A 24,568-nucleotide genomic window follows, 5' to 3' on the forward strand; every position below is an offset into this window, starting at 1 on the left:
GCAGGTGGATTCTTTACCAGCTGAGCCACAAGGGAAGCCCAAGAATACTGGGGTGGGTAGCCTATTGCTTCTCCCAGGGGATCTTCCCGACCTAGGAACTGAACCAGGGTCTCCTGCATTGCAAGCAGATTCTTCACCAACTGAGCTATCAGGGAAGCCCATCCAAGCATAGAGCTAAGATGAACTTCTGAAAGATTACTTAATACTGCCTCATGCCTTTAGGAAGACCTGTTCCATTCCAAGAGATGAGAACCTTCTTGGCTCTTAGATATTCAGCATTCCCCCCACTCCCAGCCCACCTATGACAACTCAATCTTATTTCTGCAGTGTGTGTCCACAGCAGAGCAATGGCTGCTGTGCTTGGGCTCCCTGCAGGAGGCATTAGGAGAGGCACCAAGTGGATGACTTTTGCTGCCCACAGTGTCCTTCTACTGCTGTTGCTTTAGGGTTCTGGAGCCTCTTCTACCGGCGCTGCCCCTTCCCCTGAACCACCAGGGTCCCATGGAGACCCACTCCCAGGGATTCACACAGGCAGTCACAACTGTGATTGGAAATATTCTTTATTTTGTAAACATCTGTGTTTAAAATAGATGAACCCTGCTCATAATTCCTCTACTGGACCCGAGACACAGCACACAAAATTTCACCCATCACAGGGAGAAGGTGGGGCTCACAAGCAGGTGCCAGGGGTGGCGCTGAGTCTCAAGACAGCAAATGCAGATGTGGTCAGGAGTCCACAGGCAGGTGCGCCTGCTCAACAGTCTAAGGCCAGGGCCCAGGCCGCCTCCTGGATCAGAGTTCAGGGATGAGAGGCCGACTCTGGTACCTGGTGAGCCTAGCTGCACCCTAAAATCCCAGCGCCCCTCCTGCCCCATACCTCTCCCCAGCAGTGGCCCCGTGGATGCAGCTTCTCAGGCCAGAGAGTCTCAACCCCAAGGTTTCCCTTCCAGAACCCCTAGGGCACAGTAATAATACAGTCCCTTTCCTGAGGGGGTAGGAGAGGAAGGCAATGGTGCTTGGCCAGACCTTCAGGGAAGTGGCGACACTGATCCGCAGACTGGAGCCAATGGCCAGCATAAACTCCCCCTCCCTCAGGTCCCTGATGGAGGGCACACCAAGGGCTGGCACTGTCAACCCCCCACCCCAGAGGTGGTGCTGCCTACGTCTAGATGTTTGAGGAGTCAAGTCCTCAAGGGAGCATTCTCAGCTGTGGTCGCAACTTCATCCTAGAGAGTCAGCTCTTTACATTTCTCATCAGCCGACAATTACTCTGGCTTTCTTTTTCCTCCCATATAACCTGTTCCACATCCCTACATCCTGAGCTGCCCTCTCCTGATGTGGTATCTTAAGAGTCAGGAGGGAAGGTTTGGCGATTTCATCCCTCACTATTTTTTCCAGAGGAGTCAGTGGGGCTCTTAATCCTTCACACACATGTGTCCTGGACTTCTTATTAACAACTGGTGAATGTGCAAGGCCTAGTTCTTTGTTTTTGCTCCAGCACCAGCCATGCCTCACAGCTTACGACTGATCCTCCTCCCGAGGCTTCTCGCATCTTGGGAAGGTGGGGAAGAACCCTCCTAAGGCTGCTAACTGACATGCTTTCCCTCTCAAAGGGCCTCCTGCAAACTACTCTGGACTGTATGGAGTTAAAGAAACTTCTTCCTGAAACAAAGGGCCCCGGAGGAGGGAATCGGCTTCCCCCTACCTGTCGCCACAGGGAAGTTGGCAAACCCACACCCTCTGACTCAGGAGCTCGAGGAACAAGATGAGCACTTGGTCCTGAAGGCTGAAGGGACAGCACCATGCATTCCCACCCAGGGCTCGCCTGCCTCCTGCCCACGCGCTCCCACCCTTCTCCCACAGACTCTGGGTCTTGGGAGAACCTTAAGAGCCGAAGGCTGGGCTCAATGAAAGATCACCAGCCTGGTTCTGTCCCCTGTCACCTGCCAGGGGGTGTTGGGGAAATGCCCTTCTTACATAAGAAATGGAAGATGGGGACCCGGAATTTCTGCTGCTGCCCAATTCCCCTCTGGTTTGCAAACTGCTGTCCCAGCTCTTAGCTTGCAGGAGCTGGCCCTTCTCTTCCAAACACTCCCCTTCCTGCAGTGTGTGGCTGACTCCGGGGTAGGGTAGGGGGGCTCTCCTCACCCCTGCAGTGCCCACAGGCCTTGATCCACATCTTGAAATTCAGGAGCCCAGGGGGTACGGGAGGTAGAGAATGGAGGTGACTTTTTATCCCTGCCACCCCTCATCATTTTTTTTCTCTGAAGCACCTGTCTCCAAGCTCAGGTCCCCCAAGAGGCAGGTGGGCAGGCAGCCAAGCACGGGGTAAACTGGGATGGGAGGGAGGAGAGCCCCAGATGTGGGGACCACCAGTTAGGGCTTTCCTTTCTCCCCTGCATTCCTCTCTGCCTGGGCACCCGGGAGGCAGGCCGGGTGGCACAAGAAGGGGTGGGTGGTGGCCGGGGGAGATGAGGGGCTGCAGGTGGGGCTTCTCCTGGGAGCAGAGAAGGGGGAGTGCAGCCCTGGGCCTGAGTGAGGAGGAAGGGGAAGGCGCTGCCCCAGCAGTGACACATGGGCGTGGGGAGGTGAGGGCTTCCATACGAGTACAGCCGAGCAGAAGGGACAGACAGAGAAGTGGGAAGAAGCGAGAAACAGCGGAGAGGAGACCAGACGCACCGACAGACAAGGAGCCTACAGTGGCCTTGATTCCAGACTCGGGCATCGCCTGGGAGCTCCGGGCAGTGAAGACGTGCTCGTCACACATCGGGGGGCTCACAGCAGGCCTGTGGCTGGGGACACAGGCTGGTGGGGCCCCCCCGGGTGGAGGGCTGGGGGCGAGGCTGCTCCCCGGGGCCAGGCAGGGGAGGAGGAGCAGCGGCCAACATGCCGCAGGGTCACCCGAAGGAGAGGGGCAGCGGGGCGAGGCCCAGGCTCCCTTGTGCCCACAGGCCTCCTGCGGGGAGGCGGGGGTTGTGCGGGGGTGCTCCACGCAGGATGCTCAGCACCAGCAGGTTTTTGAAGAGTTTTCCGGGCCCTCAGGTTTGCCTTCATCCTCCTCCAGCTCTGCCAAGGCCAATTCGTGGTTAGCACGTGTCCGCAGACCTTCCAGCTCCTTCCTGTGGGCTTGCAGCACCAGCTCCGTCAGGCGCGTGAAGGACTGGGAAAGCAAGGAGCACAGTTGGCTGGGCATCTCCCTCTCTTCCCCAGTGCCCCTGTGGCTGACCCCTGCCCCGCCCCCTGCCCAAGCAGGGCTCATCTGCTCTTGGCCCCTCAGCTGCTTACCACTCCACTGGACTCAGCCCAGGAATGCTCACCTCTTTAATGTTGAGGTTGGTGCAGGCACTTGTTTCGTAAAAGTCCATGCCATACTCTCTAGCCAGCTGCAAGAGAAGAACATTCCTGAAAGGGAGTCAGCAAGGGAAGGGAGGTGCCCCGCAGTGCCTGGCACATCCTCCTGCCAATGCACTCAGGGCCCTTGCTATGTCGTGACCATTTCTCAGGAGATAAGTAGATCACTTCTCGGATGAGACTGGGAGCTCCAAAGACACAGGCCAGCAGAGTTCAGGAGAAGGTGCTCCACCCATGCACCCCCACCCCACCCAGCTACACACAGGCACACGTACACACCCAGCATGCACACATCATGTATCAGGAGACAGAGAGGCCCAAAATGTTGTGGCGAATCAATGAAAAACACGGGCTTGGCGGTCAAACAGACCCAGACTTGAAAACCAGTGCTGTCATTTAAGAGCTGGATGACAATTACTGATTCCCTTTAAGCCTCCCAGCTTCGTCATCTGCTCAAAGGGGATGAGTGTGTCTATCAGCCAAGGTTGTGGAAGGATTAAATGCATCTATCTCTAAGCACTTGCTTAGCACAGGGCCACACATACAGTACTCAACAAATACAATATTCTAGTAGGAGCTAGCTTCTACTTTCAAACTTTTCAATAACCATGTATTCTTTTTTATTAAATCCTAAACAACAATTTATATGCAGAGTACATCATGAGAAACACTGGGCTGGAAGAAACACAAGCTGGAGAAATATCAATAACCTCAGATATGCAGATGATACCACCCTTATGGCAGAAAGTGAAGAGAAGCTAAAAAGCCTCTGGATGAAAGTGAAAGAGGAGAGTGAAAAAGTTGGCCTAAAGCTTAACATTCAGAAAACGAAGATCATGGCATCTGGTCCCATCACTTCATGGGAAATAGATGAGGAAACAGTGGAAACAGGGTCAGACTTTATTTTGGGGGGCTCCAAAATCACTGCAGATGGTGACTGCAGCCATGAAATTAAAAGATGCTTACTCCTTGGAAGAAAAGTTATGACCAACCTAGATAGTATATTCAAAAGCAGAGACATTACTTTGCCGACTAAGGTCTGTCTAGTCAAGGCTATGGTTTTTCCTGTAGTCATGTATGGATGTGAGAGTTGGACTGTGAAGAAGGCTGAGTGCCGAAGAATTGATGCTTTTGAACTGTGGTGTTAGAGAAGACTCTTGAGAGTCCCTTGGACTGCAAGGAGATCCAACCAGTCCATTATGAAGGAGATCAACCCTGGGATTTCTTTGGAAGGAATGATGCTAAAGCTGAAACTCCAGTACTTTGGCCACCTCATGCGAAGAGTTGACTCATTGGAAAAGACTCTGATGCTGGGAAGGATTGGGGGCAGGAGGAGAAGGGGACAACAGAGGATGAGATGGTTGGATGGCATCACTGACTCAATGGACGTGAGTCTGAGTGAACTCAGGGAGTTGGTGATGGACAGGGAGGCCTGGCGTGCTGCGATTCATGGGGCCGCAAAGAGTCGGACACGACTGAGCAACTGAGAAACAATTTTATTTCAAGGGCTAATGGGTGCTATTGACTGAAGAGGGACAGAAAAACTCTTGAGACCCCTTACAGTAAGTGGGTGACTCTGGCCTCAGTGGCATCCATCGATCCTCCTGTTCTCCGGGAGCAGGGTCCCCCTGTTTACGCAGACATTCCCTCAGCACCATCTGCCTGACCTCTCTGCTGCTGTGGCTTCTCTGACTGTGGGCCTGTCATTCCTGCATTTTCCTTCCAACCTCTGTCCAGGTGTCAGGAGGACAGGGAGTGGGGGTGGTGGTGAGATGAGATGATGGTGGGACAAAGCTGCTCCTGGAGCTGCTAGAGAAGCAGCAACCTAAAGCCCTTCTTCCTCATTAACAGGATGGGCTCTCAGGCAGAGGTAATCCCACTCTGGGGGCCTTGGAGCTGAGATAGGGCTTTGTTTCAGGATAGACCCCAAGTCACTGTCCTCAAGGATGGCAACTCACCAGTGCCTTAGGCTGCTGTGGGAGGTGGGAGGGAGGGGTCCCTGACAGTGACAGAATCCTGGGCCGTCCTTCCTAGGACTGTCCCTGGAGGCCCGTGGAAAACCCAGGGATGGATTCGGCCAGCTCACTCCCACTTACCTGCTGCCCTTGTTCTCTTCCCACCTGCCGTTTCTGCTCTTCATCGGCCTTGTTCCCTATAAGTATCTTCTGGACACCTTCTGGTGCGTACTAGGGCCAGAGGAAGGCAGAACCGCCAGTGAGTGCAGCCTTCCCCATCCCACCCCATCTCCCCACCATAGAGCCTCCACAGGCGTGCATGCCAGCACCAAGGTTCAGAGCCCCAGGGACAGAGTGGGCCAATGGGGTGCAGGCGCCAGGCTCCCCCAAGTACCACGGCTGACCGCAGGGGTCCTAGAGGGATGTCGTGGGGACTGTCGAGGATAGAAGACACTGGTGTTCCCTTGGGTTGGACAGCTGGAAAGGATCCCGGACTTAAGTCCAACTTCTCACCCTACAGATGAGGAACTGGGGACTCAGAGCTCCAGGGGCATGCTCAAGGCTCCAGAGCTGTGGTGGCAGAGCCAAGACCAGAACCCCAATCTCCCAATTCCACCTGGTCCTGAGATTTCGGGTAGGAAGCTATGCACAGAGGAGGCTCTGTACTAGCTTATTTCTGGGGAAGACACAGCCATGGAGGCCTGGCAGGGTACAGAGCATGAGGGCATGGCTGCTGGGGACTCACACCCGTGTCTTACCCACGGGGGCCGCAGCCAGGGCTGCAGAGGAAGGGGAGAGTTCCTGGTAGTGTCTGCTCACCAACTCTGACCACCTTAGCCCTTCCCGTGTGGGCCTCGCCATGCTCTCCCCTCCCAGTACCCTTCCCCACCCTTGCCACCCGCCCCCCCAACCACAGTGAGGCCGCGTGACCTACCTCGTCCACATCACTGACCCACTTCATGATGTGCTGGTAAGAGCGCTCGCTGCTAATGTCATAGACTAAAAATATTCCCTGAGAGGAGAGAGAGATGGGGGAGGCAGACACACACGGAGACAGTGCAGTCAAGGGGCCAGAAGCTGGTGGGGGGGGGGGGGCACGTTACATGCTGGGTCCCCGCGGGGAGGGGGCACCTCACATGCTGGGTCCCCCTTCCCTGCTCACATAATGAAGATTCATAAGCACCCAGAAAAATCGCCTTCTCTCTCAGTGCCCCCAAGCCACTGCTTCCTAGATCACAGAGCTCTCTCAGGCAGGAAGGCACATGGGTCTTTGGCGGGGAGAGGAGGGTGGAAGTTGAGGGTAAGGACCTGCCTGTAGTTGAGTGCCCACAGAGGAGCTGATGAGTGAATAAATGATCAATAAGTGATGGAAAGACTGCCCTGAGCCCATCCTGCCCCACTCCCCAGGAGGCAATCCGAGGGCCCACTTGGGGATCAGTGGCACAAACGTCTCAAATGCCCAGAGCCAGGCGGTGGGTGGCAGCACTCCACCTCTAAACGCTGAGAACAGTGTCTCACCTGGGCCCGTCTATAGTACTGCTTTGTGATGGTCTGATACCTCTCCTGCCCTGCCGTGTCCCTGCAACAGAAAGGCAGCCGGTCAGAAAGGCAGGGACCGTGGGAGCTAGTGGGGAGGGGAGGAACAGGAGCTGGGAGACCCTGTGCCTTCGCAGGAGAAACTGGAGAGCTACGAGTGAAAAATCAGTGGCGCTTTGGTCCCCAGGTAGATCCAAACGTGTCTGACTCTACACGAGAGAGGACTGGTCATAGGTGCTGACGGGGCTTGTGGGGCCTTGTCAACTATACCTGCACCGGCAGCCACAACCATACGCGGGCCTTGGAGGACTGTCTCTAGGATTGGGCCACTGTGGCCAGACTGGTGGGATGGCTCCACCTCCAGTCCCTCCGGGACCTCTGAAGGCAACGCCCATACCGCTCTGAAATTGGAAGGGGGCTCCCAACGCTGGAAAGGCAGTGCTTCCAAGAGCACCAGGCTAGAGTCACAGCGGCCCCCGGTGGCTACTTGTGGGAACTGCACTGTGCTGTGGCGAGGCACTCTCACACCAGGATGGGGAGTAAGCCCTCCCTATTTCTAATCCTACCGCAGCGCAGTGCAGTGGGGGGCTTGGCCTCAACGGAGAAGCTTTATTCGAAGACAAACCCACAGTGCTTAGTTTGCCAATTCCTTCTAATTCTTGCTTTTTGGTGACTTGCAGTCAATCCCATAAAGTTTCTTAAGAAAGAGATGAGATGGACTTCCCGGGTGGTTCAGTGGTTAAGACTCTGTGCTTTCACTGCCAAGTGCCTGAGTTCAATCCCTGGTCGAGGAACTAAGATGAGAGATTAAGGCTCATGGGAGCAGGAGATGGGCTCTGAGACTTCTGCATCTTTTCATCAAAGAGGTGGCCAGTTTCTCCAGATGAAGCCTTGGGGTTGTGCACATGGCAGCTCAGGTGCAGCCCCGGGGCCTCTCCTCCCACCTAACTCACCAAATCTGTATCCGTACTTTGATGCCATCTACCTCTATGGTCTTCATCTTAAAGTCGACACCTGCGGAAAGGAAGCAAGCAAGGAAGTTAGCAAGGGTACCTGCTGAGACCTGAAGTAAGGCCCAGGGTACTCATACCTGAAGGTTCTCCTTTGGGTTTAATTTGGCAGAAAGATGGCATGAGGGAAAGGCCTTCTTGAACCAAAAACAGAGCCTGGGCAGTGTCCAGGGCTTTGAATGGGGCTTCCCTTCCTATCTGAGCTTAGAGTTGCCAGGAGTAAAGGGGCTGGGACACACAGCAAGTCAGAATCCACTCCATCGCTGTCTTACGTCGCCCCAAAGCGTGTCTAACTCTAATCCCATGAGAAGTCTTCCTGTCTCTACTTCTGCACAGAACCACCTGTATTCATCCCTCCTGGAACTTTGCTCCCTAGGAATAATAGTCTACCTCCTTTGCCTGGGTTGCTTCTCTCTCTGCCTTATGAGCAACTAGGAGGGGTTAATGGCACCGTCATGAATATGGAAAAGGCAGAGATTGTGGCAAAAGAGGACTTTCGCCCCATGGTGTGTATCAGCCTCCGGCACCTAGCAAAGGCCCGCCAAGGAGATGGCCCAGTGCATGAGTTGTTGACTAGGCCTGGCCACAAGAGGCACTGCTGTTTACCAGAAGGAGCACGGGCTTGAACGTCAGGGCTGCACTTGAATCCTGACTCTGACCACATAATTCATAGTAGGACCCTGGGCATCTTACTTCTCTGAGCCTCCATTTCCTCATCAGTAAAATGGGGACATTACCAGTCATTTCAGAGGGTCACTGAGGAGACCAAATGACATCCTGTGCCTGGCACCTGGTGGCCATTCACTCGGTCACAGCTATCACTGTACCAAGTACAGCCCTGGTGCACACCAGTGCTCCTGGGTGACTGCCAGTGACCATGTGAAGGGGTCGTGGCACAGCACGTCATCAGGGAGGGAGGTATAGAGAGACAGGGTTCTCACCTGCCTAGGGGCATGAGGAGCTAAACTGCCACGAGACATAGGGAACGTAAGGGGTCTGGCAAACCAGCCCAGGGAGGAAATATATCCGGGGATTTTTGCGACAGAAGTCAGCGCCACCAGCAGCACGCAAGCATCAATCTGGTGACAGCAGAGATGGGGTGCCTCTCCCCAGCCCTAATTGTGCGAGGTGCTGTGCCAGTGACTCAAGGGCTATGTCTAGTAAGGTGGCTAAGCTGCGGTCTTTGTGCACTCCCTGGAGACAAGTTGGGAAGGGGCACCATTAACCGGTGTTCAGGTGGGGAACAGGCTGAAGGCAGACTTCTGGACAACAGTCCCTGGGCTGCACAGCACAGCCCCAAAGTGCTGAAATCCCCAGCGCCACCCCACCTCAGTATGAGTACTTCTCCACTTATCCATCCTGCCCCCAGCTTTCTACAAACACAGACAGATTAAATTCAGCATCAAGAGCAAGCATCATTTAATTAAAAGGGAGGAGAAGACTCAGACCAGACAATCTGAACTAAATCAAGTTGGTCGGACATGAATCATTTTTCACCTGCCCAAGCTGATTCATATCTATTGAGCTGTACTTTTCCAAATGTGCGACATCTGGCAGCCATTCTTCCAAGGGTGCCCAGAAAGTAGAAAAGCAGAGAGAGAAGGAAGGAGAGGGCACCCCTGGCCTTGGTGGCGGAGGGGGGCGGGTGCAGAAGCATGGTCACCCGCTCCCTAAACAAACATCTGTCAAGAATTTGCTTCTCCGCAACACGTGGTATGGAAAGGAATCAAGAAACCTTTCCTGTCACAGTGCCTTCTTCCTAGGAGAACAAGTAATGCTGTTCATTTTATAAAAAACCTGGCTCATCGTCATACCAGCTCAGTCCAAGGATGCCTTTCGCAAGTGGTCACATAGTTGGGGCTGGTGAGAGGGAGGGTCTATTTCCTTTATTCCAGAAACTTCCACGGGAACTGTTTGCCCTGTGCAGTGCTAGGTAGACAGAGTGCCCAAGCAGACAGATGGCCCCTGCCCGTACAGAGTTTATTGGCCAGGAGACAAAGGCCCAGGGAGGTGAGATGAGGCGTCCAGGTCGGCATAGCAAGTAGCCAGGGCCTGTCAGAGGGCAGGGCCCTTGCACTATCTCTCGGGGGCGGGAGGGGGTGGGGGAAACGAGAGGAGAGCTGTGTGTTACCCAGGCGGAGGGGTCTTACCTACGCTTTTCTGTTTCTCTCTGGAAAAAAATGGAAAAGCACTTGGCGAGGGGAGGAGCCCCCAGAGCCGGGAAACTTCCTCCTAAGACTGAAGGCAGGTCTGAGGAGAAGCAGGGCTGACAAGACAGGGAGCTGCCCTGGGCTTGGCCGCCTCCTCTCTTCCCTCGCTTCTCAGCCGTGTGGCCAGGGAGCAAATCTGCGGAATTCTGGGGGCTCACTGCACCCCCCCACACCCCACCATCTTGCAACCAAGGCCCTCCTGACCACCCATCAAAACTGTAACACACCTCTGAGAAGTGGAAAAAAAAAAATCAGCTCTTCCCCTGCACGAGGGAAGAAAGTCTAAGCCTTCTGAGAGGTTTCCTCTCCCACCCACTCACCTCCTTTTTAAACGGAAAGAGTAACAGCCAAGAGATCTTGCAGTGGAAGCTGCTCCTCTACTCGGTTCCCCCACTCCCTGTGCCTTCCACCATGTCTACCTACAGTCAGCCCTGGGCCCTGGGCCCGTCCATGGCCCCTTTCTTGTCCCCGTGTGGCTGCTGGCTTTTTCCACCGCTGAGCTCTGCTGGGCAGAGTCAAAATGCTGGCCTTGTTCAGTCACCCAGGAAATCATGCCTTGCCACCCCAGCCAGCCCTCACTGCTGCTCAGAAGCTGTTTATTTGAGGCGGCTCACCCACCACATTCCTCACGGCCACTGTCCTTCACGCCGAAGGGCTCAACCCCGGCCCACCCTCTCCCCTCCCCTAGCACTGAAAGCATCCCAGAGAACACCTTGGCCACTGTCTTACGGGCAAAGTGACCGCTGCACGATGCAGCTTTCTTCTGAGGCCCATGTCACTTTCTCAGGCCGTCCTGCCATCTCCACCTTCCCTGGGGGGACAGTCCTCTATCCTTTTCGAGTCTCACCTCTCAGCTGTCCTCAGCCCCTCTGGCTGCACATCCCAAGTTTCTCCTGTGTTGCATCTGCAGCCTCTCCTGGGAGAAGACAGATTCTTCATCTGCCTCCACCCCCGGAGTGTTCTCACTCTGGCTCCTCTAAGGAAGCGCTTCTCAGGCTTTAAAGTTCATGCAGATCACGTGGGGACCGTGCTGAAATGCAGATTCTGATTCAGTCGGGGCGTGAGATGCGCCTGAGATGCTTCACAAGCCTCGGGGTGAGGAAGATATTACTGGCCCACGGGTCACACTCTCGACAGCAGGCGTCTCAGGACAGAGGTTCTCCAAGTGTGGTCCCCAAGCCCTCAGCCTCAGCCAGAGCTTGTTAGAAATGCCAGCTCCTCAGATCTCTAGCATCCAAAACTCTGGATGGCGGTGGATAGGAATCTGTGGTTTAACAAGCTCCCCAGGTGATTCTAGTACACGCTGAATGAAGACTGAGGATTCCATCTGAAATAAGCTTTGCCTGTGAAGCATTTCCTTTGCCGCAAGGGAGGCAGCATAGGAATTCTCTGATTCTCAAGATCAGCTACGCTGCAGTTCAGCTTTAGAATCGCCCAAAGTGATTTTTTTTTTTTTAAACAAAATGACACTAGTGGGTAGCTTAAGATGTTATGGAAAAATCTGAATGAACTTTGTGGCCAACCCAATACTTTGGCTTTCCTAGACCTGATGAGTCAGAATTTGAAAGCAAGGGGCTGGAGTCTGTATTTTTAACAGGACTATGAGTGATTTTACTTTTTAAATTATGTATTTATTGGCTGTGTCGGGTCTTAGTTACAGCGTGTGGGCTCTTTCATCGGGGCATGCAGGCTTCTCTCTAGCTGAGGCACGCCAACTTAGTTGTTCTGTGGCGTGTGAGATCTGTTTCCCGAGCAGGGATCAAACCCGTGTCCCCTGAATTGGAAGGCAGATTCTTAAACATGGGCCACCAGGGAAGGCCCATGGGTGATTTTTAGATAGAGGAAAGTCTGAGGGTTCTAATTTAGTGGAAAAGCTATCCTTGGCACTGGAGTCAGAAAGACCTGGGTCTGAGTCCGAATTCTGGCTGTGTGACTTTGAGGAACTTTCAACTTCTCGGAGCCTCAGTTTTCTTGTCTGTAGCAGAGACATCACCTTGCCAACAAAGGTCCATATAGTCAAAGCTATGGTTTTTCCAGTAGTCATGTACGGATGTGAGAGTTGGACTGTAAAGAAGGCTGAGTGCTGAAGAATTGATGCTTTTGAACTGTGGTGCTGGAGAAGACTCTTGAGAATCCCTTGGACAGCAAGGAGATCAAATCAGTCACTCCTAAAGAAAACCAACACTGAATATTCACTGGAAGGACTGATGCTGAAGCTGAAACTCCAATACTTTTTGGCCACCTGATGCAAAGAGCCTACTCACTGGAAAGATCGAAGGCAGGAGGAGAAGGGGACGACAGAGGATGAGATGGTTGGATGGCATCACCGACTCAATGGACCTGAGTCTGAGCAAACTCCAGGAGATAGAGAAGGACAGAGAAGCCTGACGCACTGCAGTCCATGGGGTTGCAAAGAGTCAGACACAACTGAGCGACTGAACAACACCAACAAGAATGAGAATATCACTGGACTCCTAAGGGTCGGTGTAGGATATAAATTAGATAATATATGTACACCTCCTAGTAGATAGAAGATAGTTCCCTTTGCGAAATAAAGGTTCCTGGGGAGGAGCCAGAAAAACAAACCCAGAACACCCTTGTCAGGAGAGACAGCACAGTCTAGTCTCTCGCTACACCTCTACCTTTGCTTGTCTGGCAGCATCAACATCACTGTGGAGCCTGTTAGAAATGCCAGTCTTCTGGACCCCCCAGACCTACTACTCCTAAGGCAAACTAATGCTTGAGAACCAGTTTCTAACCTATTTCCAGGCAGAACCACACGCATGGCTCAAGATACTGCTAAGCAGTACCTCCTGGCTGGAGGACCCAGAGCCCTTGGTTCTCATACCAGTCCGACAAAGGAGGCAGGGTGGGGATTATCACCATGGGGCACAGAGAACCCAGATAACCTGCTCCCATTCCCACATCCTATGGCCAAGCCAGAACTGCGAATCGGTCTCTTAAGACCTGCCCGGGGCACCTCTCCTGCCCAGCGGCTTCCCAACCCTCCGAGACTGTGGAATCCCACTGCCTTTCTGTCTCATCCCCACATTCCCCACACCAGTTCTGTATCATGAGGCGTCTAGCAGTGAGGCAGTGGGCACACGTGGAGCACGCCCACCGTAACTATTTCCAAGGAAGCTCTTGCTCCTCGAGAGTTCATGATTCCATTTTAAGCCCAGAGGCACCACCCTGGACAGCGCCACCTCAGAGTTTCCTCAAGCGGCTGACATCCCTTCCTGGGCACAGGGGACACTCGGGTGTGAAGGAACTAGCAGCTCCCTCCACACGGTGCAGGCAGAGCTTCTTGGAGACCGCGGGGTCCAGGGACAAGAAAGTCAAGATGTGGTTGTCTCCCACCCAAGGGTCCAAAGCATGACAAGCAGCTCACTGTCTCCTCTTGGGACCTCAGATCCATCAGTCGTGGTGTCTGCCACACCCAGCAATCCGTTCTGGGTGAAACTGCATAGCCTGAAGCCTCCGCTTGGGAAAGCAGAGCTGGCCGCAGCACGTTCTTTGTGGAGAAGCAGCTCCTGCCTGGGCCAGCATGGACGTCTAACTCCAAAGAGGGCCATCAATGGGCTTGCCGGTGACCCACAGCATGACCTGGCCAACAGGGGCAGGGGAGCTGGCTTAGCCTACCAAAGCAGCGCCTTCCAGGTGGTGCAAAGGGGACCAGCCAGCTGGCAGTGAGAGGAGCAGGAGGCAGACAGATGTGCGGCATGGGTCCCAGCACAGCCACCCATCCGTGCCAGGCTCCAGGTCTCAGCTGGTGGGTGTGCTTATAGCATAGACCCCTTCCTTACAGCACGTCTCAGAATGCCAGAAGAGCCTCAGCCTGTGCTTGCCCACGGCTCCCCTAGGCTGGTGGTCTCAGCTACAGGCCGGGGAACAGAGGAGGTACCCTGCTCCTCACCTCCCCACTTCTTCTCTTCCAGCCCCTACTAGATGCACAGTACCAATGAGGCAGGGGAGAAATTTTGTATTTGACAAAATTCTGTGTCTGTTTTCAAAATCTCCACCTCCATCCCTGCTTGCTGCCAGGCATAAGAGTGGCAATTTCATTAGTGGCACCCCCCTGCCCCAGAGAGAAGGAGGAGGGATGGGTGCCCATGGCTCAAGAGCAGGGCATGTGTCCTGCTGTCTGAACACCTCGCATCAACGACAAGAAAACACCTCAGTGAAGCTACAGTGCCAGCTCCTGATGCACCTGTGATGGTGGTGCCCTCACCACCCTGGTGGCCTCTGGCTTCTCCCAGGTCCCTGGCTGTGGGGCTCTCTCCTTCAGCAGCAACCTGCGGTGCCTGCCAAGCCCCACCTGCGCCCTGGAGCGCAATCACAGCACTGCCGTCAGAGGACTGGAGGCTTGGAGCAGAGGGACCAGGCAGGGAACACGGCGCTGCCACTGGCCCCACTCCTAAGACAAGCTTAGGAGCTTACTGCCAGCCCAGTCTGGCGGCGGAGGGCCTGTGAAGACCAGGGAAATGAGGGGACAGATACATCCAGGGGACCAGCACTCCTCGTCTCTGTCTGCCTCCAGAGAAAGCCCTGGAAAGCACAGGAGTGTGCAGCTCAAGAAACAGACGGGCAAGGTCATTAACAACACAACTGTGGGGCCAGAGTTTGGTTCCAATCCTGCCTTTACCACTAATTACCTCTGTGGTCTTGGGAAAGCTACTCAACTCCTCTTTGCCTCAGTTTCCCCACCTGTAAAATGGGGATGACATTCCCTATTGTCAGAGGATTTCTGTGAGGATCATGAGATAAACCCACAACAGAGCCTGGCACATTGAGTTTTATTAAATGTTAGTTGAGGAAACTATCAGTGTCCTATGAAGGGGATGCGATTAGGGTCCTGGCTTGGGGGATGGAAAGAGCCCTAGAAAGCTGGAAGGGGCTCGGGTTAGGACAAGGAAGGAGAGAGGTGCAAAGAGGGGAGTCAGCCACACTAAGCCACAGCATTTCAACAAAAAGTGAAAATGCTGCCCGCAGTGGGAGCCAGATGGCCCCCGGAGTCCGGCTACAACCTGAAATCTGGCAAAGTTAACTGTAGCCTGTTGGCGGGCCAGAACCTCATGGGTTAACGTCAGGTGCCAGGGTGCCTGCCTGCCCGGTGCCACGGGCATCAGGTGGAAACAGGGTTTTTCTGTGCCAAATGCTATCATTGTGATCAACCACAGCCCAGAGGCCCGGCAGCCTGGGGACCTGAGCCTTCTCAGCAATGCGACGCCACCACAGGAACCACTTAATACGCCTGAAACCCAAGGCAGACACCCAATCCCTGGAGCCGTGGTGGCTCCAGTTACGAAGCTCAAGTCCCAGGAAGGCCCCCAGCCCCGTCCCCTAAAGGAAACCAGTATGTGCTGGGTGCAAGATGCTCCTGGGGGACGCGGCGGGAGGTCACCCTGAGAAACCCCAACACTGTCTGGAGGAAAGGGCAGACCCTGTGGGGCTGTGGCTTTCTGACTTTGCCACCCAAACGAGGCACCAGAGTGATGCCCTTCCCTCAGCAAGAGAGCAAAGTGTAACACCACGTCCCCGCCAGCTGAGGGACAAGTAAGGGGAAGAACAAGGAGAGGGGAAAGACGAGGGACAGCTGAGAGACAAAGCTCGAGAGAAGATTCCAGACAGAGGCTCAGGCCACACAACAGGCCTCACACCGGTCAGGTGCAAGGCAGGGGAGAGTGTTCTCTGCTCCAAACCTGCCACTTGCTGCATCCTTCTTCCTCCCTCCCTTCTGTCTGGGGACTTCCAGCCTCCCTATCCGTGGGGCTGCATGCCACTGACTTCCCCTTATCCAGATCTGGGACGACTGTCCCTCATGCTGGGGGAAAGGTGTCCACAGGCTCTCTGAGAAATGGCATCAGGCAGCATTTGAACCATCACACTCTGGAGGGATGGGAAGCAGGGCCTCTGGCAGAGCCCTGATCCTCTAACTCCAAGGCCGTGATTCAACCTGAGGTCAAAGGCCCTGGTTCAGCTGTCCACCCACAAGGCAGACTGGTGATGTCAGAACATTCTCTCCCTCTTTTCTAAGACACAATCAGATGCAGTGCACGTGATGATAGGGGCAACAACTCTGGAGGCAACTATTTTCACAACAGATCTTGAGATTCTCTGGAGATGCAGGAACCCAAGGGCTGTTATCACGCAGAAGGGTTTCCCAGTCAAACGTGAACTCCCATGATGCTGGGAGGAATGCATGCCCCAGTGCCTGAGCCCTGGGGGCTCCTACTCCAGAGTCCTGGAGGGTCACTTCAGCAGCCTGGCTAAGCTGCTGGGCGTCGTCTGACGCCAGCAGTGACCCTGAGCAACAGGCAATATTGACCTTGGTCTAAGACACTGACCTCTCATGCGTGCATTCACCAGGGAGGACCCCACTCACATAGGGATCACAGGAGCTGCCTTCTTGCTCCCTGCTACGTCTGAGCTTATCCTGTGGCATGTATCTGAGCAGAGAACTTACTGGAAACTGTTCACCGCTTACAGAACTCTCCCCACCTTCTCACAATCTCAAACACAGGAGTACAGAGTGAGTTTCTTATTGTCTGTGAGTCCCCGCAGATTCCCTCTAGGGAAGTTCTGTAGGAAATGTGTGCATTCATTCATCCATTCAAAACAGATTGTTATTGTTAGTTCATGTGCCAGGAACTAATAAGCCAGGGGACACAGCCTTGAATAACACAGAAATATCCTTGTCTTCAGTGGAGTTCTATTACAGTGGGGAAGACAGATAATAAATAGGGAAACCAGTCATTCCAGAGAGTAAGAAGTGTTGATGCAAAAGCAGAATCATGGAGTAGAGGGTGAGGACACCCAGGTATGGCCTGCTTTAGACTGGCTGGTCAGAGGAGACCTTTTAGAGGAGGTGATACCTGAGCTGAGGTCGGAATGACAGGAAGGCACCTGCCGGGAGAGGGTCTGAAGGGTCGGGGCCCCAGGTAGGGAAGGCGGCAAATATCCCTCAGGCTGGAACACATTTCACTGAAACTCACAGTTCCTCAGAAGAGGAAAAACACAGGAGCCACATCATTCTGTTCTGTGATAAAGAGGGAAAGCTCAGCAAGGGGGCTCCTGGGGACCCACCCTCATCACGCTCATGTGTGCACACACCTTCATGCACACAGGAACTCATCTGGAGGCTCTAACTGAAGGGAGCGCTGAGAAACCCCTCCAATGCTGGCAAGGCCCTCTTGGAGACTCCTCACGCCCACTTTGTGATGAGATTTCTACCTCATGTGTGTAAGTGCCCCATTCCTGTGCAGAGTGGGTGTTCAGGAAACATCGGTCCCCTTGCCCTCCCGACTGTTGCATGCATAGACCCCCACTGGGCCTCCAGGCCATGTGCCATGCGCTCCAGCCAACCCCATCCTGACCCACTCTCACATGACCTGGGCTTGGCTCTGGCAGCTGACTGCCGAGTGGTCGGTGGGTACTGCTGAGGCAGCCAAGGTCTGCCAGGCTTCTGACCACCCACTCCTCCACCCTCTGCCAAGCCTTTTCCCAGGTGGGCCTGTCAATGTGGCCCAGAAGCAGAAGGCAAAGGGGGAAGAAACAAGGGCCTGGAGCCTCAGGAGCAAACATCTCAGAGGGGACAGGGCCTCTAGACATGTCTGCCCACACACAGAGCCCACAAAGCAAACTCCATCAAGGGTCTAGTTGACAAAACTATGACCAGCCACTGCCAGCTGGGCCAGCTGGACAGAAGAGTAGCAGCCCCAAGTTGTGAGGTGTTTTCCACACACCCTTCCTCCACCCCCATCCTTTTGGAAACCCTGCTCAATTCAGAGGCCTCACTCAAATGTCACTTCTTCTGTGAAGCCATCACCAACCAATGCAGGGGGAATATATCACTCCTCTGTGATTCCAAAGCATTCTGATATTGCTTTTGCATGATATTCTGGTTGTCTGTTTGGATGTCTGACTCCTTAATAGCACTGTGAGTCCCAGAGGGCAGCACAGCTTCTTTTTTACTCTATATTCTCACGGCCTGGCAGAAGGCAGATACTCAGTATACATGTGTGTGTGTGCTAGTTGTGACCCCATAGACTGTAGCCCTCCAGGCTCCTCTGTCCGTGGAATTCTTCAGGCAAGACTCCTGAAGTGGGTTGCCATTCCCTGCTCCAGGAGATCTTCCCAACCTGGGTCTCCTGCGTTGCAGGCAGATTCTTTACCATCTGAGCCACCAGGGATGTCCACTCAGTATATATTATTCAACAAAATTGAATAAATGAAAGAAAAAAAAAAGAATGCATAGGTGAGGGAATAAATGAGTGAATGAATGAAGTCATTACGTTCTAGGAGAAAAGATGAGTAGAGAGAAAATTTTAATCAGAGAAGAGGGATCAGGGAATGACCCCTATTTTATAGCCAACTGTTGGCCCTCTCTATGGAACAGGGGGCTCCAGTCACCGAGTTCTCCATAAATATGTTCTCAGAAAAGTAACATGAGGGCAATACTCAGATCTCAACTTCAGAGGTGCCCCCAACCAGACTCCTCAATCATGGCCCCTGACAGTCCCCAGACTCAGCCAACAGCGGAGGCACAACTGGCCCTCCAGCCCGGAGCACTCAGAGCAGGTGAGGGAGGCACTGTCTCCCCCTTGGCTCACAGGAGACAGGGTCTGCTTCGTGCCTTTGGAGGGCCTTCTGGGGTGAGCAAGGACACGCCCAGTGCAGTTTGGGGCAAGTGGAGGAGAGGCGATGGTTCACGTTGGGTTCACCTGCGTGTAAGATGTGAGTCATCACTTCTCTAGGGCCTCAGTTTTCCTAGTAATAAAATAGGGCCGATGATTCATTCTTTCCTCCTCAGTGGGAGGAATTGAGTGTCCAGGAAGCTCTGTGATCCGCTTGACAAAGCACATTGCCCAGGGCACAACAGCCAAGGAGAGGTCAGGGGCCTGTGCAGAAAACTGGCAATTTTACAGGGAAACAGGCACAAATATTAGATTACAGCAGAAGGCACGCTGAGAAGAGCTGGCAATCAGGGTGGAAGGGTAATGGCCAAATATTGATTTGGACGTTATGAAGCTCCTCACCCAGCTGTCTGGGAAGCAGGCAGGAGGAGAAGGGAGCAAGAAGGCGGCACCAGGGTGCTCGAAGCCGTGGGTGAATCTGCAGAGCTGTGCAGGTGGTACGGGAGCACAGAGCAGCCGAAAGCAGGGTTTCGAGCCGTGCTCGGGGATCACGTCCTCGGGGGAGGGGGTGTGTGCAGCAGGGCCAGGGAGCAGAGCAACACGTGGCTGAGGTCGGAGCCTTAAGGCAGGGCCACCCTGTCCCCTCAGGTCACCTCTTGCCCCACTCCTCCACCTCTGGATGTCCTCACAAACTCACTCTTCCTTCTCAGCCCCTGGCTCTGCCAGGGCAAGGGGGAAACCAGCACCAAAACTGCACTAAAACCCAGAGCCTACTCATGTGCCCCCCAGTTCCTGTGTTGCTCACTGGTGTCTCCCCAGCTCCTCGCCTGGCTCCTGGCTTGGAGTGGCGGGTGCTCCACCGATAGTGCCTGAATGACCGAATGCATGAGTGATGGACAGGAGGGCCTCAGAGCACGTATTGTTCATCTCCAACGTTCTTGTGAACTAGGAATAACCACAATAACACCATGAGGACAGCTGCCTTTTTCTGAGAGCTCTGCCAAGTGCTTTGTATCTGTTAGCCCCTGTAATCTTCACAATGAGCCTTAAGGCAGATTCTGTTACTATCTTTAATATACAGATGTGGAAATTAACGACAGAGACGTTAACTGTCTGTAAGGCCATGGCGAACCTCAGGCATGTGCTCTTTTTGTTCAACTCAGCTTCTTACCTCCCCTTCTTCAGGGTCTGGGGGAGCTGGGGGACCCAGAGACCCTCCTGACCCTCCCACAGTTCACAAAGCATGTATACACAGCGCCTTATGGTCTGGGGGCCCAGAGACCTCGGGACTGTGGTGCCCAAGCATCAGCCCCCGTGTTTGTTAGGCCACTCGACAGCAGGCTCAGATCTCTCCCCTCTGGTCCTTCCCCAGCCCACTTTCCCCTCTTCAGTTAGCCACAAGCCCTTGCCCCAGGCAGGGAGAGAACAGAACTTCCTGAGAAAGATGATATGGCATCAGCAAACCCAGCTGAGGAACCAGGCCCGAAGCCACAGCCATTCAACCAGTCAAACCGGAAAATCATAGGCCAAAGCCTCCTATGAGCCCAGAAGGTGGCCTTTAAGACAAAACAGTCTCAAGACCAGGTGACAGGTCTTCCAAGGAAGAAGGGAAGACCAAGGACTGGAGGGAGAACGCCAACTCATGGGCCATCCCGACAGCTTCCATGCCTGGCTGACATGTGGCCGCTGCGCAGAAAGGAAGTCAAAGGTCACTGCACGGAGATGTCCATTGGGACGGGACATTGTCTCCCTGCTGGGCAGGCAGTGCCAGCTACATGAGGCCTCTCGGAAGGGGCCAGGTCAATGGATTTGAACTACTCTCCACTTCTGGAGGGACACAAGAACAGGTGACTGTGAGGGGCTCCAGAACAGGTGTTGGGGCCACAGGATGGGGAGGGGGGGAAGAGAGAGAAGGGACGAGCTGAGAGGGTCTGACATGCCCAGATACTACCACTGGTCTCCCTTAACTGGTCTCCCAGCCAACATCCTAAATGCCATTTTGTCCCTTCTTCCTGTCATCCCCCTGCTCAGAAACCCTTGACACCATCACGAAGGGGCTCAGCCAGCTCCTCAGCCAGGCCCGCGGTACCCCCTACCCTCCTTCCCTCACCAGTGGGATGTTTATGGAGAGCGTGCCTGGCCCTGTAGTAGGACGATGCAAACAACGAGGAATGAGGTTTGGTCTGAGCCTCAAGGCACCTGAACTACAGTTTGGCAGACAGAGAGATAAACAGAGGAATGTTCTCACTCCTTCCCTCTCTTCGGTTCCAGCCAGACTGCCCAGAGTTCCGTGAACACCCACTGAACTCCCACCTCTGTCATCTCCGCTCCTGCCCCTCCGTCTGCTCCTTCCCTTGCAGGAGGAACTGAGAGGCAGCCCACACTGCAAGGCCTCGCTCCAGCCTCCCCTCCTCCCTGAGCCTTCCTGCCGCTTCCCATCCACCGGGCCGCCTCTCCTTCTGTGGCCTCCTCCATCGAACGCTTCGGGGAGCATCAGCGCTTGTGCACGGGCCCCTCACCATTCACGGGCTGCCTCAGGCAGGTCTTCCAGGGTTATTCAGCTGCTGGTACCGAGCGTGATACCTTCATTACTAGTAATGATAAGGATCGTCATCCCTCCCTTACACTTGAAGAATGCTTCACCACGTGCTCTCAGACAGACTCTCTCCCTGTGACCAAGGCTCTTTCTTGGCCTGTGTTGCTTTCCCAGCTGGATCACAGGCTTCTGTGGGCAGGCAAAGGTGGATTGCAATCTAACACACCTGGCACTGTACTTCATGGTGAACGCTTAATGAATTGGTTTAACAGGTGAAGAAATAGTAGGGAACATCATGGCACTGACTGCCCTCCTCTGCGTGGGCCCCCTTCCAGGTCAGCAGAGCTGCATGGGAAAGAAATGCCAGCGCAGGGCCACCTACCCACCTACGAAAGAGGAGTGGCGGTAGGCCTCCTCATCACCCCCTGCAGGTTCTTCTCTGGAATGTCACATGCTCTTACAGTAAGTGACCTCAACAGTGAATCACAAATCGACATGGTCCAAGAATCTGAACTCCGTCTTGGCAGTAACTGGAAAATTGCCCTATTTTCCCTATTCACAGAAGCAGCCCTGGGAAAGGTGCCGAGATCAATGTCCAAGATGGTAAGAGAATGTGTCTTAGACAAGGAGCAGCTCGGGAGAGGTGACTCCAGGTTTTATTCATCTGAGAATCTTCAGGTCGCAGTGCTGAGCCTAGTTACAGAACACAGTTTTTTGTGGGGGGTGGTGGGGAGGAATGGATAAACTAATGAATAGGGCTTGGTAGTACCCATCCTTGTGGCTCCTTGATTTGTCTCTTGGCTGCCCCTCCCATCTCCCTGAGGACCTTTCTGCATCACAGAAGGGAATGCTTTTCTTGACCATCCAACTTCTCCCCTAGGTTCTTAGTTACAGCTGAAAAATATGACCAAGACAACGCAAATCACAAACGTAACAGTAAGCTTTAAATAGGAAAGCATTCAGGAAACCCAGTGGGGCAGATTTTAAAAGGCTGGTGTGAAGAAAGGCAGGTTTCTTCCTCTTCCATAGAATCCAAACTCCTATACAGTCCTCTGCATCCTAGGGAAAGGCAGGCCCAGCTGTGAGTACAGAGAGAGTCCTCACCTGCTGCAACCTGTCCTCACATCCCATCTGGTTCCTCAGCCACTCCCAGGCATTTCCCCAACGTCTCCTCTTCCCTGAGCCTGCCCCAGAGGCCTGTAGCCCTCCCTTGGCCTCCAGACCCTCCCCATTCCTAAGATGTCTCTCATTCAAACAGCAGCCCAGCCCAAGCTCCTGGACATCCAAGGAGCTAGGCTAACAGCTCCCCTGAGGAAGATGAATACGCCTGTCCCCTGACCCTGAGTCCCTTGAAGACAGTGAAGCAAAGAGAGAATGAGATCCTAGGAGCTCCATGATGATGACGACAGTAGTAATGACCAGCCTTTTCCAGGTTCTGTGTCTGACTCTAAGTGCTTTTACAAACATCACCTCATCTAATCTTTACAACACCTGGACAGGCAGGAATGTGTTATCCTCCCCATTCTACAGGTGAGACGCTTACATGATATTCAAGGACGCCCTGCCCCAAAGTGAGGTTCCCAGGTCTGTCTGACAACAAAGACTGCCTCTAAACCTCGGGGCTCTGCTCCTCCTGGCTCTACCTGCCTCCTCTCCTCTCCTGGCAAGGAGTGGGTGTGGGAAGGGAGGGTGGAAGTCTCAAGTGGAAGCCGAGTGTGGGGCCCTTCCTGACGGGAGAAGGGCCTGGTCAGTGCTGAGGCCACTCGAGGGCGGCATCAGAGAACCTGCTAGATGTGGGTGAAACGCCCTCAACTCAGGCCTCTCAGAGGCAGCGGCCACTCAGGGCGAAAGACGGCTCAGAGGGGCGGCCACCCATTCCCTCCCAGAATGAGTGATTCCATAACAGTCCTGTCCAGCAAATGCCATAGGCCTTGTCCCCTCTAAGCACCGGCTCGGGCACTGCCGGAGCAGAGATGTATTCTGAGTCCGGCCTGCCTTCTGAGCCCCTTGCCTCACATGTAACCCTCCTGGCCCTCATCCCCCTCAGCCTCCTTCAAAACAAACGCCTCCGCTGACGTTTTTCTGGAGCTGGCTAGCCATGCCCCATTCCGCGCACTGGCTCGCCCTTACCTATGCCCTCCTCCAGGTGTGTCCCACCTTGTGGCTTACCTCCACAGCTGCGCCCTGTCAATTCAATCCCTTTGGCCCCTCCCTTCCTCCTCTCTTCTCCGCTTTGGCTCCACACTGGGTCACCCCTGAACTGAGGGGTACCCAGTGGCTCGGCTCCCTCTACTCTGAACCCCCTCACCCTGAGCACAAGCTTTCCTTCCCCTCCCCCTCTGCACCTGGGGGTGAGGGTGTCATATCGGTGGCTATGATTCTCCACTGCCCCAGCTTGGAGTACCCAGGCCTAGGCCACCCCGTTTTCTCGGCTTCTGCGGGGAGGCGCCCCAGCCTGAGGCCCGAGCGCCTACCCTAGTCACCGACAGCAGTAGGCGGCCTGTTATCTCCAGGAACCCAGGCTTAAATCCCCAGCCGGCGGTCCCGCACCCTGGGGTTCATCCCCGCGCCCTTGCCTCTGGAGCCTCCGCCTCTAGCCGGAGCGGCGGACCCTTGCTCCCGGGATGGAGAAGGGGCACGGCCGCCCGGACAGGTGGAGGCGGCGGCGGCGGGGAGGGTGGGGCGCCCCCCGGCCATCGCCCCTTACCGATGGTGGAGATGTGCGAGGAGTGGAACTCGTTGTCGGTGAACCGGCACAGCAGGCAGGTCTTGCCCACCCCAGAGTCCCCGATCAGGAGCAGCCGGAACAGCACATCGTACTGTTTCGCCATGGCTGGGCCGGAGAGGGCCGGGGGCTGCGGGCGGCGGGCTTAGCCCTGCTCCGCCGGGGCCATCGCGGCGCGCGCTCGCCCGGCCGAGAACGGCGCCGGCGGCGAGAAGGGAGCGGGGCTGGCACCGCCGCCTGGCCGCAGCTAGCTCGGTGCTGGGAAGCGTGTGCGGCGGGAGCGCGGTGGGAGGAGAGAGCCGGCCCCCGCCCGCCCCTTCCCCCGCGCCGCCGCCGCCGCCCGGGGAAGAGGCGGGGAGCGCGCGCCGGGGAGCCGACCCCTCGGCGGGGGCGAGGGCGAGGCCGGTGCGCGCGCCCCGTCCCCAGGGTGTGCTGCCCCGGCCGGGGCCCGACCGCCTCCCGCCCGCTTTGGGCGAGGATCCGAGACGCAGGGGTGAGGGGGTTGGGGAACGGTTTTGTTTTCCTGTAGACCTTCCGAGTGCACTGGGAGCCTGGGATGCTGGGATGAGCTATCCAGCCCACCTCCACCAAACTCCTCACTTGTTCCCC

The 24,568-nt window shown here is 54.9% G+C and overlaps 1 protein-coding gene across 4 annotated transcripts; it reads right to left on the bottom strand.

Moving 5' to 3' along the window:
- Nucleotides 1-542: 542 nt before the first annotated feature.
- Nucleotides 543-24,568, bottom strand: RAB15 (RAB15, member RAS oncogene family). Of its 4 annotated transcripts, none has more exons than XM_069596814.1 (7): nucleotides 23,942-24,568; nucleotides 7,796-7,856; nucleotides 6,825-6,885; nucleotides 6,241-6,318; nucleotides 5,448-5,537; nucleotides 3,318-3,383; nucleotides 543-3,160 (listed from the first exon to the last, which is right to left on the bottom strand). In XM_069596814.1, the coding sequence occupies exons 1-7, from the start codon at nucleotides 24,063-24,065 to the stop codon at nucleotides 3,002-3,004; spliced, it is 639 nt and encodes a 212-aa protein (XP_069452915.1). In that variant the 5' UTR covers nucleotides 24,066-24,568; the 3' UTR covers nucleotides 543-3,001. The 4 variants fall into 4 exon arrangements, with proteins under 4 accessions (XP_069452915.1, XP_069452917.1, XP_069452918.1 ...); XM_069596816.1 differs by lacking the exon at nucleotides 23,942-24,568 and adding an exon at nucleotides 10,910-11,037; XM_069596817.1 differs by lacking the exon at nucleotides 23,942-24,568 and adding an exon at nucleotides 10,383-10,639.

This window comes from Ovis canadensis, chromosome 7 (assembly GCF_042477335.2).
Source record: "Ovis canadensis isolate MfBH-ARS-UI-01 breed Bighorn chromosome 7, ARS-UI_OviCan_v2, whole genome shotgun sequence".
Taxonomy (NCBI): domain Eukaryota; kingdom Metazoa; phylum Chordata; class Mammalia; order Artiodactyla; family Bovidae; genus Ovis; species Ovis canadensis.